The sequence below is a fragment of the Neltuma alba genome, unplaced genomic scaffold, assembly GCF_004799145.2.
Source record: "Neltuma alba isolate B1F8T4 unplaced genomic scaffold, ASM479914v2 tig00003809_pilon, whole genome shotgun sequence".
NCBI lineage: Eukaryota > Viridiplantae > Streptophyta > Magnoliopsida > Fabales > Fabaceae > Neltuma > Neltuma alba.
In genome coordinates, this window is record NW_021633432.1 from 47,096 (window position 1) to 64,105 (window position 17,010).

The 17,010-nt window shown below is 35.5% G+C and overlaps 4 protein-coding genes across 5 annotated transcripts; 3 read left to right on the forward strand and 1 right to left on the reverse strand.

Moving 5' to 3' along the window:
* The first annotated feature begins 1,243 nt into the window (after positions 1 to 1,243).
* On the forward strand, positions 1,244 to 2,766 carry LOC114742545 (uncharacterized protein At4g19900-like). Its single transcript, XM_028930774.1, has one exon. The coding sequence runs from the start codon at positions 1,244 to 1,246 to the stop codon at positions 2,678 to 2,680; it is 1,437 nt and encodes a 478-aa protein (XP_028786607.1). The 3' UTR covers positions 2,681 to 2,766.
* A 2,761-nt stretch (positions 2,767 to 5,527) lies between these two features.
* LOC114742546 (uncharacterized protein At4g19900-like) lies at positions 5,528 to 6,795 on the forward strand. The gene is made up of 2 exons (XM_028930775.1): positions 5,528 to 6,361; positions 6,505 to 6,795. The coding sequence occupies exons 1-2, from the start codon at positions 5,528 to 5,530 to the stop codon at positions 6,793 to 6,795; spliced, it is 1,125 nt and encodes a 374-aa protein (XP_028786608.1).
* A 309-nt stretch (positions 6,796 to 7,104) lies between these two features.
* On the forward strand, positions 7,105 to 8,453 carry LOC114742540 (uncharacterized). 2 transcript variants are annotated; one of them, XM_028930770.1, is made up of 2 exons: positions 7,105 to 7,767; positions 7,843 to 8,453. In XM_028930770.1, the coding sequence occupies exons 1-2, from the start codon at positions 7,383 to 7,385 to the stop codon at positions 8,202 to 8,204; spliced, it is 747 nt and encodes a 248-aa protein (XP_028786603.1). In that variant the 5' UTR covers positions 7,105 to 7,382; the 3' UTR covers positions 8,205 to 8,453. The 2 variants fall into 2 exon arrangements, with proteins under 2 accessions (XP_028786603.1, XP_028786604.1); XM_028930771.1 differs by having other exon boundaries at positions 7,861 to 8,453.
* A 220-nt stretch (positions 8,454 to 8,673) lies between these two features.
* On the reverse strand, positions 8,674 to 10,035 carry LOC114742547 (putative UPF0481 protein At3g02645). Its single transcript, XM_028930776.1, has one exon. The coding sequence runs from the start codon at positions 10,033 to 10,035 to the stop codon at positions 8,674 to 8,676; it is 1,362 nt and encodes a 453-aa protein (XP_028786609.1).
* Between the last annotated feature and the right edge of the window lie 6,975 nt (positions 10,036 to 17,010).

Consider the following 17,010-nt stretch of genomic DNA (forward strand, 5'->3'; position numbering starts at 1 on the left):
AATATTTAAACACTTTACGAATAGAGGATTGTATTGGATTTCATCATAAAGAAAGAAGTTTTCATTTTATAAATACTCCTCCGGTCATAAATATAAGACCTCTTTTGTAGTGTAATTTACACTACAAAAGAGGTCTTATATTTTAAGACCAGAGTAATATTATCTATTTTGTTACTTCATACAGATCTTTTCAGTTTAAAAAAATTTATCCAATAAATTAACTGCAGTATTTGGACAAAAAGGGGGGAAAAAAATTTGCTGGATACACAACACAGGTGCATGATAACCTTAGAAGGAAGGGGAGTATGAGGCGGCCGCGGCCTTATGGGTTTGATCCCATAGGACTGGTTTAGCCTTCTTTTTTCTCTCAGTATTCCTAATTTTGAGATTTTACCAGAAATAATTAATTTTAACTTACTTTATTTCTTAGCTTACGTAAAATATATTTAATTGAAGCTCGTAAAAATAACCAGGAGGAGTTAAAAAAGAAGAAGAAGTTAGTTATGGAGTTTCATGTTTTGTAAACTTTGCAAATATGTATCATATTATAAAAAAAAAAAAATCTTCATTTTATTTTGGTTGAAAAATTTAGTAACAAAAAATATATGATATTGTATCTAATTTGATATGGACAGGACTCCTTAAGAGCATATGATTATTTTATACTCCATTAAATAGCAATCAATGGCGTATGGAAAGGAATTGAAAATCTGAACTCATTAATTTGTGATAATATTCAATAACAAGTCGGTGAATGGTGATGACAGATCATTGTTTTTTTGCCATTTCAGGAATCATATTGTATCTATTTAGATCATAAATGAGAAAAGTGAGTAACTTTAATATGCATGAAAGGAAAGCCCTTGTAATTTATAATGGATGTATGAAAGAGTCCATCATGGTTCTTGCTTCAAGTTAATGTCGAAATTGGCTGCCAGAGCCATGGCAATCTTCCTTAACGAGTACTTGTAATTGCTTCGAAAGAAACATTAACGAAAACGAACACAATAAATGCATTTACGTAAAAACTCGGTCATTCCCAAAAGTGATCCAAGAAAAAAAAAAAAAAACATTTTCATCATAGATAATCTACTTGTAGCAGTGGGCCATAGTTGTGATGATTCAGCCCCTCCCCACAGAATCTTTAAAAACTGCTTCTACTTCTTCTGTAACCTGCAACAAATTGAAGAGGCTTTTTGTTTCTTTCATTCATTCCATATTTCTCTGTTCCTTCAAAGGCATCATGGGTGCTAAACAAATGTCTCAGAAACTCTTTGATTATCAGCTTAAAAGCCGCGCCACCAAGTCCCCTATCTTCTATATCATTGCATTTATTCTTATATTTTTCTTCGTCTATGCTGAGAATATTTTCTCAAGTTCTTCAATCCTACAGTCCATTCATTTGACTGCTCAACAATCCGCAGATGAACTAAGGTTGCCTCAACCTGAAGAATTCACTGATCAGTCATCAATTGTCGATAGTGTTGGTGCCTTCCAGCTTTCTCCTCAAGAAAATGAAGAGACAGAGACTGCTCAGCAATCTGCAGATGAACTTACCATACCTCAATCTGATGAACCATCTGAGCCATCGATTGTCGACAGTGTTGACGCTACCCAGCTTTCTGCCAAGGAAAATGGTGAAGACCAAGAGACAGAGACTGAAGAAGAAGATGAAAAAGAAGATCCTCTTATGCCCCCAGAACATGTATCCAAGGAAGAGAGAATGGCCTGGTTCAGAAGAAGACTTCCAGAACTGAAGATTCTTAAATCAAACGGCTTGTCACAGCAGTTTCATAACAGAGTCATGAGTTTCCTCAACACAGGCTGCTCGTTGCTGTTTCACATCATATGGCTTTCACCAACAAGGTCCTTTGGGAAGAGAGATTTTCTCACCATGGATACAATCTTTCAGGTCCACCCTGAAGCATGCCTGCTAATAGTATCAAGAACAATGGATTCCAGACGAGGGGATGAAATTCTGAAACCCCTTCTTGATCGAGGCTTCAAAGTTCTGGCAGTCACACCAGATTTGCCTTTCATGCTCAAGGACACACCAGCTGAAGCATGGCTTGAAGAGCTGAACAGTGGAACCAAAGATCCAGGACACATCCCATTGTCCCAGAATCTTGCTAATCTCATAAGGCTGGCCTTCTTGTACAAATATGGAGGTGTTTATATGGACACAGATATCATAGTAGTAAAAGACATGGCGGGTTTGAGGAATGTGATAGGAGCACAGAGTGTGGACTCAGTGACTAAGAAATGGAACAGACTAAATGGGGCAATCATGATATTTGACATGAACCATCCAATTCTGCTGGAATTCTTGCAGGAATTTGCTTCAACTTTTGATGGGAATAAGTGGGGACACAATGGGCCTTACTTGGTTTCAAGAGTTATAGAGAGATTGGGAAGCACCCCAGCATACAATCTCACAATTTTGCCTCCAAAGGCTTTCTACCCTGTGAATTGGGCTAAAATTGGGAGGCTTTTCAGTAAACCAGAGAATGAGACAGAATCAAGATGGGTAGAGAGCAAGATCAACGAGTTGTATGAGGGAGAGACGTATGCAATACACCTGTGGAACAAGAGAAGCAGAGAATTAGAGATTCAAGAGGGAAGTGTGATGGCTAGAATAATCTCCCAACACTGTGTTGTCTGTGCTGCCATAACAAGTTAAAGAGGAACAAGCTTACTCATCTAAATGCAAAGCCTTACTGGTTCCTTAAGATCAAGCAAAAGTGTAATTTTACACATTAAACTCTGTAAACATTTTAATACCAAACTTCGACTTATGAGTATTAGATTTTTCTGGACCAAAGATGCAGTCAACAGTTCATTAGCTGAATCCTTCTTGCTGTGCATGCTAAAATTTCTTACATGTGAGGTTCTCTCCCTTACAAAACGTTTTTGAATCTTAGCATATCAATATGTAGGTCGAATGTTGACTTTTACTTTGGTTATTTGAGGTCAAAGTCTCTACTACTTACACAATGTGCAGTAGAGACTTTATGGCTTAGTTATTTAGGTTAGAAGTGCTTTGGGAGTTGAAGAAGAAAATCACTGAGCAAAGATAAAAATGGAAACTTTTTTGAATAAGCTAAAAACAATTATTCTATGCTTTTCTTAATAGCTAAAATTCCATCTTTAAAAGCAGAACATGGGAGAACACAGTTAATCTGACCAAGGGATTTCATGGGTAATTTCTCCCTAATCATGAAATGAAAAAAAAAAAAAAACGATTTTCCCCCCTAAAATTTGCAGAAAAAAAACAGTTTTTTTTTTTTTTGTTGCTTCACCAGGTAATAAAATGGCTGACCAGACTTTTAAGCGTTGTACCAGATGGGCAAGATCTGGTTGAATCTTTTCATAAACAAACCCATACCTGGCTCACCCACTCCAGTATCCTATGTGCCAGGCTATGCTTGATGAGTTTATCTAATTTCTTTGCAATGCTAAGTGGTTGTTTATCAAAGCACTTTGAATAGACATTTCAGAATTATATTATTAATAGGTGATTAAAATAGCCTAAACATCTCAACCACAAGGGAAAAAGCACCAGCAAGAATAGGGTAGCAACCCTTATCTGTGGAACAAGTGGAGAACAGAATTAAAGGTTGAAATAGGAAAGTTTCAAGACAAATTGTTCTCACAACACTTGTTTGTGATAGAATAATAGAATCTTTGAAGCAGCAAGAATTCTGACCAGAAAAGCAAAACTTGTAACGTTATACTTTCAAGTTGTTTGGCAACAAACTAGAAGATAATTAACGTACTCTAAAATTACTCTATATATTAAAAGGTGCGCCCCTGCATTGTACAAAGCCCTGAAAAACAAAGTTATTTACTAGATATTTAGAATAGATATAAATTATTAGTTCTCTTTACTTGAGCAGATAATATAAGCTATCTCAATAACAAACTAACTTATTCCTTACACTTTTCCCTAACACGAAAAAAAAATCATGATAGGAGCAATGTTAATTTTTCTATCACCTATTTTTATTTCAATTTCTAAAATCTTGCCCAGTTAAGTGGGCTGGGATGAGCTAGCCTAGTATCTTGTCGCTGCTCTGGAAAAAAAAAAAAAAGCTCATAATTCATCAACAATTTAGGTAATGCAAATTCATGGTTTTGCTCCTGTCCTGTATCATCTTTCTCCTCAAATAAATAGGGATAGTATTGTGAGGTTCAAGTTCTCAATTAATTGTCAACATTTCTCATTATGTTGATGTTTTGTAAGTTTGGGCTGTTTGTGGCCTTAGATGATTAATAATTCTTAGAATATGAACCCTTTTGTCACTCTGAATAAAAGAATCAGTAGTTTTTTTTTACTTTTATTAAAAAAATGCAATTTATAATTTTATATTCTTCATCAATCGAGAGATGGGATAAATTGTTTAGTTGAAGAATCTCGATCATCTAAATTAATTTGAATAATCTATACTTGGGACATAAGAAATGGTTGATATATAAACTCATCTTTACTATTCAAGTTATTTTCATATAGTTAAGATTTTCTTTTTTCCCTTTTCAAGTTTGCTTTTAAAAAATCAGATGAAAATAGGTTTTTATTTATGAATTCGAAAATTAAGTTGTGAATTGAAAAAAGGACGATTAATATCTATCAAATAAAAAAAAAAGGTCAAATCATTGTATCAAGAGGATCCAAATTGCTGCTGTTTGATTGATTTGTCATGGCATCAATATCCATGCTATTAATATTATTTGGTCACTGATTGTCCATGTTACTGTTTAAGACAATTAAAAGGACTAAGAAAGAAACTTTTTTTTTTTTTTGTTCCTGGTGACAGAAAAGAAACGTTTTCTACGGATGAAGGTGAACGATGATGGAACATTACAGTGACGCTGATACTCACACATACACACGTATATACATATAGGTTGCTTTACCCTTACATGGCTACAATTCAATTGCTGTCAACATAAAGCCCGATTAAAAGACACAGGTATTAATGTCAAAATAGAATATAATAGCAACACGTTGAAAACCAAAACATGAAAACGTGTAAAATAATGGAAAAGCACGGCAACAAAAGGCATTGAAGATTTGATGTTAGCAGCAAATAAATGCTGCACTAAACCAGATTGAACATATCAGTAGATTCCTTGATGAAAAACCATATGATTAATATAATAGTAGTCCCCTTTCTTGAATGGAACACTGAAAGCACCAAATTTAAAGACCTGGGACTGATCCAAATAAAAACGTAGAAAAGCCTTATTGGCTTATTAGCTATTTCAAGAGGCACATATATAATTTTCCTGATATGATCAAGGTTTCCATTTTTCCCACGCATGACACATTAGACCCCACTTCCTACATTGTTCATATTTACAGTTGCGATGTATAAACTTCCTTTATATGTTTAAAATTGTCTGATGCTTCTATAGATGTGCTCAGAGCTTACATTATATGCAACTTCTTAAAGGTCTTCAGTTTCTCCTCGACAGAAAGTTGCGTCGATTTTTTCGTCATAGAAACTTACCTCTGCACAAGTCGGTCATGGCTGCTCCTGATGAGAAAACGTCTCCGAAGATCTTTGATTACTGGATAAGAAACCGCGCAGCCAAATCTGTTCTCTACTACACCATCATGTTTCTGGTTTTCTTACTCGTCATCAATGCTGTTAGTATCCTGTCTAATTCCCCGCGAGCAACGTATGGCCTGAGAAGTATTCAGAAAACTCTTGGCAAACAAGAAACTCCAAAAGCTGATGATGCACCAGTTGAATCACCAAGTGTTGAAGCAGAGGAAGAGGAAGAGGAAGATCCTCTTGTGCCACCAGAAAACTTGTCCAGGGAAGAAAGAATGGCTTGGTTCAGAATTCAACTTCCAAAGCTTGATATACTGAAACCGTGCAATTCATCACAGCATTTTCACATGAGAATCCTGAGCTTCCTCAACAAAAACTGTTCCACATTGTTTCACATTATATGGTTATCACCGGCAAAGTCATATGGGAAAAGAGAACTCCTGACTCTGGATTCATTCTTCAGTGTCTATCCTGAAGGATGCTTGGTGATTCTATCAAACACTATGGATTCCGTGCGTGGTTACAGAATTCTGAAGCCATTTCTTGACCGTGGATTCAAAGTTACGGCAATTACTCCGGATTTGCCATTCTTGTTCAAGGACACTCCAGCTGAATCATGGCTTGAAGAGATCAGAAGCGGGGATAAAGACCCTGGAAATATCCCCTTGTCCCAGAATCTGTCCAATCTCATACGACTAGCAATGTTGTACAGGTATGGAGGAGTCTACATGGATGCGGATATGATAATTCTGAAGGATTTCACACATTTCAGAAACGCAGTAGGAGCCCAGAGTGTGGATTCAGTGACTAGAAAATGGACAAGACTAAATGGTGCAGTCATGATATTTGACATTAACCATCCAATTCTAATAGATTTTATGCAAGAATTTGCAACAACTTTTGATGGTAATAGATGGGGTTATAATGGGCCTTACTTGGTTTCCAGAGTTATAGGGAGAGTTGGAAGCTCCCCAGGTTACAACCTCATGATTTGCCTCCAAAGGCATTTTTCCCTGTAGATTGGATTAAAATTGTCAGGCTGTTCAAGAAGCCAGAAGATGAAACAGAATCAAAATGGATGGGAAATAGGTTTATTGAATTACTATATGATGGGGAGACTTACACAATTCACATGTGGAACAAGATTAGTAAAGTCACTGAGATAGAACAGGGAAGTGTCATTGCAAGATTAGCCTCCGCGCGTTGTGTTATCTGTGTCAATATCACAAACAGTTGATGTGCGAAGGTTCAAATCCAAGAATGAAAACTTGTTCGCACATGGATTTTTGGAGATACCGTTTGATTATGTTTTCCTTTGTAGTTGATTAACTCTTCAAGCTTTGTTCTTGCCTTTGTAATTACCCAAAAAAAAAAAAAAGATCCCGTTTGACATTTAGTACCGCCTACCATCATAAAATAAAAGAGAATGATTCTTTTCCTTCGTTTTACAAGAATTTTCTGTTAATCGCAAAGTTCATTTCACAGAGTATATTTGATATTGGATTTCAATCAATAAATGAAAATGAATCTAAAACAATACTTCTAAACTACGAGGAAGTTAAAAACGGATGCGAAGATGGCATTGAGACGTTCAGGTACAAGAATCTGCAGAGATATTGTTCTCCTGGCAAGTTTATGCTTTTCTTCCATTACTAGCATATTGATCGTCAACTGTCGGGGAAAAGAATATAACTTTAAATTGTGGCAAAATGGTTTTCTAGCTGTAGGAAGGAAAGAGTGCTTTTTTTTTTTTTTTTTGACCTGGAAGTTAGATTATCCTGTTGAGATCCTCATTTTCTCTTTACTGTCTCTTGTCTCGTAGCTATGGAGGAATCTGCCATTGTTGAAAAGCAGAGCCAGAGAAAAAGAAGCAGCAGCGACAACAACGCTTTTGCCAAGTTCGTGCCTCTTGCTTCGCCATTAGGAGACGACGGTGCATCCCAAGAGGCAAACCTTGAAGCTGAAGGTCACGATAATGGACGCAAAAGACTCAAACCAAATTCCCCGTCGGAGTTCGCCTACATCTCCTCTTCCTCCTCTTCTCCTCTTCTCAAGCAATCCATGGCCCAAGACAATCAGCAATTTTCCTCTCCTTCCACAATGAGTAAGCATTCCACTGATACAAGACCATCTCCATCTTCCATTGCGAGCAAATCCAATATCGCTTTCGAGGCGCTGGATACAAAAAGCAGCCAAGATCTCTCAGCTGGTGAGATTCTATTTTCCAATGTTTGTTTTCTCTTCGCGCAATTTATGAAGGTAACGTGTTCGCTAAATTGCTTAGGGAAATTCAATTGCAAAGAAGATCGATTTGAGCTGGGGCCGACAGGTTCAATGGCAGCTGAACAACTATCTAAGAGACCAAAGAGCGGAGGAATCTACGAAGCAATTAGGGTTCATAGAGAAAGTACATTGAAACGGCTAAGAGAACTGTGCAATGAGGAGCCGACGATCGATGTGGGAATTGAGATGGCTGATGTGGCATCTCTTCTGAAGCTTATGAGCTCCTCAACTGATGAGATCATTGAGAGCGCAGGGCAAAAGGCTCATCGGGGAGCACTGTTGTTGCTTCAAGCAGAGATCCTTCGCAAGAATGGTCTGCAGCTACTTTCTGAGAGCCAAAACTCGTTCAAGGATATCTTATAATTACGGGTTGCTTTGGTTCAAGCGGACCTTAAATTTTCCCCTTTGTTCAATCTAACTGTTATTTAACTTCTTATATGATACTGATCTTTACGTTCGAAAGACATGCTTTGGTTGGAATCGAACAACTGAATATCTTTCTTTCGGTATATGCATTTCTACGGATTCAATTTTCTGGGATTCTTGCGTATTCTTACATATGATAACTTTGGTGATTGGCAATCGTGTCACAATATGAAGAAGTCAAATGTACCGATATTTACTTTGATTGTCATTTTCATATTGGTTCTCTGGCACATTCATAAAATCAAAATATTCTACGTCTTGATATAAACATTCTCACATAAAAATGCTTCATAGTAAGTTGGACACTGCAGACCTGCCTCTCTCGGCTTTAACTCTGAAAATCACACATTCTTCTATCTGCTACAGTATTGGGGTTTACATGTGAAACTTCATCTTCAAAATTTACTTAGTCACGGGCAGAATAATAGGTCTGCATGATAGTAAGAGCAAGCAGCAGAGCAGCAGCTATTACTCCTATCAATTTCCATACATTAGGGATATGGTCACGAATCAGGATCCTATAGCTGCGTTTGCAGAAGAACTTGATGAATTCTACACACAGTCTGCAATAATGGCACATCATTATAGGGAACTTCACCAAGGGGTTCACTGCCGAGTATGCGTTCAAGTCCTCACACAGTTGACTGTAACTTGAATCCATTTGGTCTGCCCCACTTGTGATTGTACTAAAAAGTTCGAGTAAATCTTCGTTGCTTATCTTGGTTTCATTCATTATAACTCCATTTTCTACGAGCAGCTCAATATCCTGGAGAGAACAGATCAACCCTTTGAAAAACAGAGCATAGGAAGTGAACTGCCTGTTGATTCCGATCCTACTCTGCTCCCAAGCGATGAAGTTCCTCAAGTAGATTTCTGTGGTGTTCACGATATGCAAAGGTGGAATTTCTAGAACCCCTTTGCTGAATCTAAACCCAAAGTTAAATCTGAGGATGTTTTTACAATGTGCAGGTCGAATTGCAACCCCAGCAGCTCTCAACCTGGTAGCACACCGCCGAAGTTCTTGGTGAGCTTGTTTCACCTTCTGTCCTTCTTCAACGATGGAGGATAAGTGCAAAAGATGGAGAAAGTGAGCGACACTTGAACAACGAATCCAAGGGTATCTAAACAGGGAAAGAGCGAGATCTGAAACAAGATTATCAGCATCCCTGGTGAAGAGACTGGGAAAAAGTATCCTGGCCAATGTCTTGATAACAAAGAAGGGTATTTGGTTCTCAAGCAGAGTCAGATCCGTTAGAACAGAGAAAAGGAACTCCTCGTTTTGAACTATAGGATCAGAAGCATGGTTGTGGGATTCATGGTCATTTGGTAATAAATTCATGAGCTCTGGTGGCGACAATCGAAGAAGGAGTTCTAACAAGAAACAACCATCCAAAAGCATAATCTTAGCTAGCTCGTGGGAGTCATACCTGATGTTGCCTCCATAGCTTGCACGAACAGCGTCGTCTAAGCCAAGAATGACGGTGCCACATTTGTCTAAGGCGGAAACAGGGTTTTGGGTTCGGTGAAGAAGGGAAAGCATGTAACGCCATTTGTGCTCTTCCATGGCAAGAAGGTGACTTTTGGTTCCTCTGTGAATGGGTCCAATGGTGACGAGTTTCGGGGAGTAAGCTTGTTCATTGGGCTTTCGAAGTTGAGTGGGGACGCTGGGAATGCTGCTTATGAATGATTGAACATCCCTGTGATCAAGAGAACCCAGCGTGACCTTGATAGAATGCATCCAGGCACATTCATTTGGGGTTTCGTCCATTGCCTGAAACTAGTCTTGGGGACGTCTAGGTAGGGGCAATCAATGAAGATGAAAGGAAACTCACTCACCGTCGAATGTGAGATGTGAGATAACGAAACAACGGCTCTGAGCGAAACAGGAGAGGGGAGTTCCATTCCATCTATTACTCAATTATGGGCAAAAATATCAAGCAGAGATTTTGATGAAGGACAAAACTCCAAGGAATTACGTTAGAAATTTTTTTTTTGGTAAATAATTACGTTACAAATTTTGCTGCTACTCACTACTTGCTTTGTTCTTTCTTGCTCCAGCTGCGTCCCACTGTACTTTTTGGAGACAGGGTAAGGCTGCAAGTATCAGTGTATCATACTCTCAGAAGGGTTAGAGAGAAGGGCATCTTGGCACTTTACCCCCACTCCTTATTGCTTGCTTCATTGTTAAGCTAGTTCAGTGCTTTTAAAATATAATAATGAATTCAAAAATTTGTAAAAAGAGAAGAAAAAATAAAATGAATAACAATAATAATAATAATAAAATTGTTGTGAAGTACTACTTCCGATTCTAATTATAAGACCTAGTTGACTAATTTGGGGAAATTAAGGAACTTAGTTAAATTAGTTATTTGTAATGAATATGTGTTGTTTTTCCTAAAATATCCTTGCTAGTCAAATTTGTTATCTATAACTACTATTATTAGAAGGATTATCATTGAAAAAAGTGGATAAATATGAGAGACAAAGTAGATTGAGGTCTTATATTTAGAACCAAAATAAAAGTCAAACAGGGTCTTATAATAAGGACAGAAGGTAGTATGTGGTTGCGGATAAAGCCACTTGTGAATGTTCTAGAGCAAACACAGAAGAAAGTGAAGCTCCATTCTGATTCTGATTTTGATGAGGCAGTCTGTGAGCAAATCTTGCACTCCTCCAGGTCTGCTTCATTTCTTGTTCTCTCTCTGTTTTTTTTTAATCAAAAAGCATTTGCCACTGAATTTTGATTTTTCTACCATCTAATTAAAACCGTCTAATTTTTCTACTGAAAAAAAAAAATGTCCAGTTGACTGGGGGGAAAATAGAGAGGGTGTGTGATAGAAGAACTTGTGTAAATTCTCCTGAAGTTTCGAGCTACAAAAAAAAAAAGCTTTAGGCGACGACTTTCGACGGCGACAAAAAAGTCGCCGCTGACTTTCTTAGTCTCTACTGAAAGTTTGCCGCTGAAAGTATACTTTTGAGAATTATTGGGTTCACTTTCAGCGGTGACATTCTATGGTCGCCACTGAAAGTAGACTTTCAGTGTCGCCGCTGAAGGTCTAACCTTCAGCGGCGACTTTATAATGTCACCGCTGAAAGTGTAATATAATAATATATATTTTATTTTACAATATTAATAAACAAATTCAATCTGGCTCAGTGGCAAGAAGATTGGACACGAAAGGAGGTGGTTACGAGTTCGAACCTTGAAGAAGACACATTTAAGGTGAAAATATTTGGACGATGACGTGGCGGGGAGAAGTGATGTGGCAATGACGTGGAGGTGGCTAGTGATGATATGGCGGCCGGTGACGATGACGTGGCAGCCGGCGGTGATGACGTGGCGTTGGTAAAGCCAATTCTTCTTAGGCATTATTTTCAGCAACGACAAGAATGTCGCTGCTGAAAAGTCTTTTAGCGGCAACAAGAATGTCACCGCTAAAAGTGTTGAAACTTCTAAAAGTCGCCGTTGAAAGTATCTTTCAGTGGCGACCTTTTTAGTCGCCGCTGAAAGTTTTCAACTACGGCTGCTGCGGCAGCGACTTTTTAGCGGCAAATTTTATACTTTCAGCGGCAGCGACTTTTTGTCGCCGCTGAAAGTCAATTTTTTTATAGTGGGAACTACGAATAGAGGGGATATGTGAGGCAAAAAAAAGGGGAAGAATGGGAGGGATCTGACTTTGGCCCATGTTTCTGACGGGTTAGCCCATAAACAATGATTTCTAACAACAGGTCTCGGGGGGGTCCCAATTTAATTTGGGCCTAACTAGTAACTTAAAAAAAAAATGTTAGGCTTATATTAAGTAAAACAGGGTCTTATATTAAGAACCGGAGGTAGTATTTAATAACGTGAGTAAATCCCACAGCATTGAAATTAACATGATAATTAATTATAGCACCTGAAATGAATTAATCAAGCGTGACTTATAAAACACAATTAGACACCGCACCTTCCAAATTTGACTTTTCAATACGTGTGTATTTGCATCATGATAATTTGCTTTTAATAAGTTAGATTATTATGATAATTGATCAAGAAAAAGCTAAACAAAGGTGACTTGACAATTTATAAAGAAAACATATACATAACGTGAGGCATTAAAAAATGACTTCAGTTACCTCACATGTTTTCTTCTTTTTTATTAAGGACAGATTCATGAAGTAATTGTTTATCCAAGTCTTTTCCCCTTCATTTGGGCCACGAAATAAGGGTCAGCGTTATGTATTAGTATACTAGTCCTATGGTAAGTTGGCCAAAAAAAAAAAGCAAGTCCCATCGTAAGCAGAAATAAAGTATTTATTTAGTTTAAAGTTCTTTTTGCCGTTTCAGTGAAACATGTTGTTGTAAATAATATGAGAGGAGTAAGTGGCATTATAATACTCTTCCTTGTATTTTCAACTACGTACTCTGTCGGTGGCAAACAAAAAGTTATATTTTTCCAACCCTCAAAGGTTTACTCAGATCGAAGGCATTAACATTATGCATTTTTATAACCGTTAGTCGTCCATTGGCATGCGCTGCATACTCTTCCTTGAAAACGGCTTTATGTTTAAATAAGGGAAAAATTACTTCTAGTCCAAAGTAAGAAATTAAATATAAATAGTTTTCCGAATTTTATTTAATATAGAAAGGTTTCAACTCTAAAATTATTTACAAGTCCAATATGTGTATTTACAATTTGAATTGCTTCATTCATGAGTTAAATTTGGAAATACTGAATTCATTAAAACCTATTAATATTAAATAAAATTTGAGAAATATGTTTATATTTATTTTTTTACGTGGAATCTATGGGTATTTCTTTCCTTAATTAAAGAATTGGCTATTCGATCTTTGCTGACTTTGATTTTTTTTTACCTTATTTATTTGTTTCCCCTGCAAGTTGCGTAATCATCCATACAATTAGTGTGGCTTGTATTTTTCATCCATACAATTATGTAATTTTCTTTTAACCAACTCCAATTATGTAACTGAATTTTATGGTGACCTGCAATTATTTCAAAAATATAAATAATAGAGTCAACCAATCCTAGTTAATCCTATCATCGGAGCTTCATATCATTGGTTAATAGCATGCAAAGCAAGCTCTAAAACGGAATAAAATACGAGAGAAGGGCTTATAAGATCTGAAAAAAAATGTAAATAAATAAAGCTAGATAACTAGCTAATTTAAAAAAATTTAAAAAATTAATTAAATTAGTTATCTGTAACAAGCTTTCTCTTAACTATCTTATTTAATTATATTCATTAGCATTATCCTTTGTTAGAACCCCTTATAATTAAAAAGAATATTCATTTAGAAATTATCTGTTGCTTCTCTACCCAGCCAATGTAAAGAATTTTAAATAATTAACCATAGTAATATTCAAATAAACATTTTGAAAATATCATAGTAAAAATAATAATCTTCAGCTACTTCTCACTAGGTGATGCGACTTTTTCACAAAAGTGCTTTTTTCGCAAATCGAAATAAATTTTTTTGTATATTTATTTCATATAACATAAAAATATTTTTAAAATCATGATTTTATTTCTACCCAATCACTTTCATAGTAACAATTTGCCTTTCTAGATTCTTGATTATTTGGTTAAAAAACACTTTATTTTTTTACCAGGAAAAACAATGTTTGTTTAAATAATTAACAACTCTGTTTTATGATGGTTGGATCAAAGAAGGAATTCGATTTTCTTAAGATAAGATTAAGAATTTAAATATAGTGAATAAAAAAAATAAGCTTAACGCACACAAGAAAGATCGATCTACCACCGGTTCAAGGAAAGCTGGTGGTTCCTGGAACCAAATGGATTTAGATTAGAATTTTAAATTTTTTCCCCCAGTCATTTCTCTTTCTAGAATTTGCAATCAAACGATTCTATCATCGTCAATATAAAACAAATAAAAATATGTAATCTGATTTTCTTTTTGGATTTTCCCGAATGGTTGACTAGCTCCTATCTTTTCATTTGACCCATAACTGATTTCGCATTGATAGGGCCAATTGAACCGACGAGTCTATCTAATTCGATCGCTTCAATGTTTGTGTATGCGCGCGAACTGCGAAGTCCCCTCATTTGCCAGATCAAAGCGGAAACATTGCTCTTGGCCATCATGGGGTCGTTTTGCCCTAATTATATTACTTTCATTTTTTGTTAGAAATAACTTATTTTTACAAATATATTAAATTGATAAAATTTTAAACGTATTGTCATTTAAATTTTTTTCTCTACATTTACAAATCATACTCACATTTTTCTTTTTTCAACAAACAATAAATAAAGATAAAACTAAAAAATATCAATGAATACTATATAACTGACTTATTTTTAGGACTAAATAGGCCTAATTTTATTCTTAGTTAAGAATACTTTATACTATTTAGGACAGGATATATAATAATAAACGAAGGCTAATGAGGTGCGGACCTTGCGGAGGTGACTTCTCATGGATAACGTATGTTTGAAATGGAATAAAATGGCAGCAGTCTGCCTTTCTAGATTCTTGATTATTTGGTTAAAAACACTGTTTGTTTAAATAATTAACAACTATGTTTAATGATTGTTGGATCAAAGAAAGAATTCGATTTTCTTAAGATAAGGCTGAGAATTTAAATATTGCAAGTAACAAGATTAAGCTTAATGCACACAAGAATGACCTGTCGGCCCCCTGTCCAGGGAAAGTCGGTGGTTCCTGGAACCAACTTGGTTTAGATTAGAAAAATTAAAATTATTTTCCCCAGTCATTTCTCTTTCTAGAATTTGTAATCGAAATATTATCTTCATCCAAATTTTGCAGATGCGCCTAGTCTTATTTTAAAATAGTTGTGAACATAAAACAAATGAAATAAATATTATTCCTATTTAATATTGATGGTTAAAACCCACCTCACCTAAAATTGTTGGTTTGCACCCAAATAGAAAAATATAACTGTAAATATTTGAAAAATTAATATCTGTAATTTATTTTTAAAATTAATATAGATTGGCATTTGTTTATTGTGACTTAAATGTATAGTTTGGATCTGCATTTTATGCATCATACTACGTCTGGTTGTTAATACAAAAACTCGTTAAACTTTTTTTTATCCTAAATATAAGATCCCAATATATTTTGTCTCTCATATTTATTCATTTTTTCTAAGGTAGTCCTTATAATAATAGTAGTTCTTGCTAATACACTTGATTAATAAGGATATTTTAGAAAAAATAAAATTTAACTAATTTAACTAATTTTTTTAATCCATTCAAATTAGTCAATTAACTTTTATATTTAGTACCAGAGGTAGTATATCATTGTTTAGATCAATTATTTGCATGCACCAGCTGCATGCTCTTGTCATATTGTGTGTAGTTAGCCAAACCTTTACGAACCTTAGCTTTCTCTCCTTTTTTTTTTTTTTGAAAAATTTTTTAGGTACAAGTATCTTCTTATTAGAAGCAATCTTATTTGAGGTATATTCCCTCCCCTTGTTAATTGAGTATTATTTGTTTTGGGGCAATTAGGGATAGATTTTCCGGATAAAGAAAAAGAAAGAAAGATGGACCATGTGATATTATGATGGGCCTAGTTAGTCTTTTATGCCGTACAAAAACTATCTATTGGGCTTCAAAAAATATCAGGCCTTAACAAATTATTGGGCTTTGCCCATTAATTATAGAACCTGAAATCATTTTAAATTGTTTATTTGATCCTTTTGCTATCCCTCCATTATCTTACTCAGCCTTGCTTTTGCCAGCCGTATTATACCATTAATGAACTAACAGAGTTTGAATATTCTCATCTCAGGAATTTAATATAATGTCACAAAGTGACCAAACTATAAAGTATCATCACTCAATATTGAAACATGATAGTTACTAGTACAATTCTAATACTCTACATCATACACCGCATTTAAATGATAAACAAAAAAAATGGTATGGCTCACTTGGTGGATGTGATGACTCATTTTAGGTGACACAGGAAAGCATCTCTCTGCAATTATGTAATTGAATTTTGATGACTTGCAATTTTTCCAAAATTAATGGAATCAACCAGTCCAAGTTGATCCTATCATTGGGTGCGCTAAGAGGTAAAATATTATTGATTTTCTTGATTTTGCTAAAATTATAAAGAGCTTTATTCTTTTTAAAACTTATGTTTGAGTTCACAAAATTAATTTTAAGATTTAAGCAAGAATGCAAATTTTCAATTACGATCTTCATTTTTCTTACAGGAGAACGATTATTTTATTTATATAAAAATAGTCAAACAATTGTGTTTTGGTAAAAATAAATACAGATCACATAAAGTTATTTAGCTGATAAGGAGAGTGTTCTTAAGCACGACTCAAACAGTAGTAAACTATTGTTGTTTTTGCAGGGTTACCAACATATTATTGCTGTTGTTTTCGGTAGTTGCGGACTCTGTAAAATTTCTTCTTGCATCAGCTTTACAGTTTTATTGCTCCACGCACAATGTATTCTTTTTCAGGTTCCTTTGTCATATATTTTCTGGTTATTTATTTAGCTGATCTTGGCTCTGCTATATATCAGCCATGGGATCTATAACCAGTTGGCTATTTATATAGAAACATACCCCATTGGTACTATTTATAAGGTAGAAAGAGTTATCTTTTTTTTGGGTCATATTTGTAGCCGATTCCACTCAACCCAATTTGCTCCGATACAATCAGATTCCTCCATTTTACTTCTGTTGCTTCTTTTAATTGCAGCGTCGGAATTACCTGTTCTTGCTGCCTATCATTA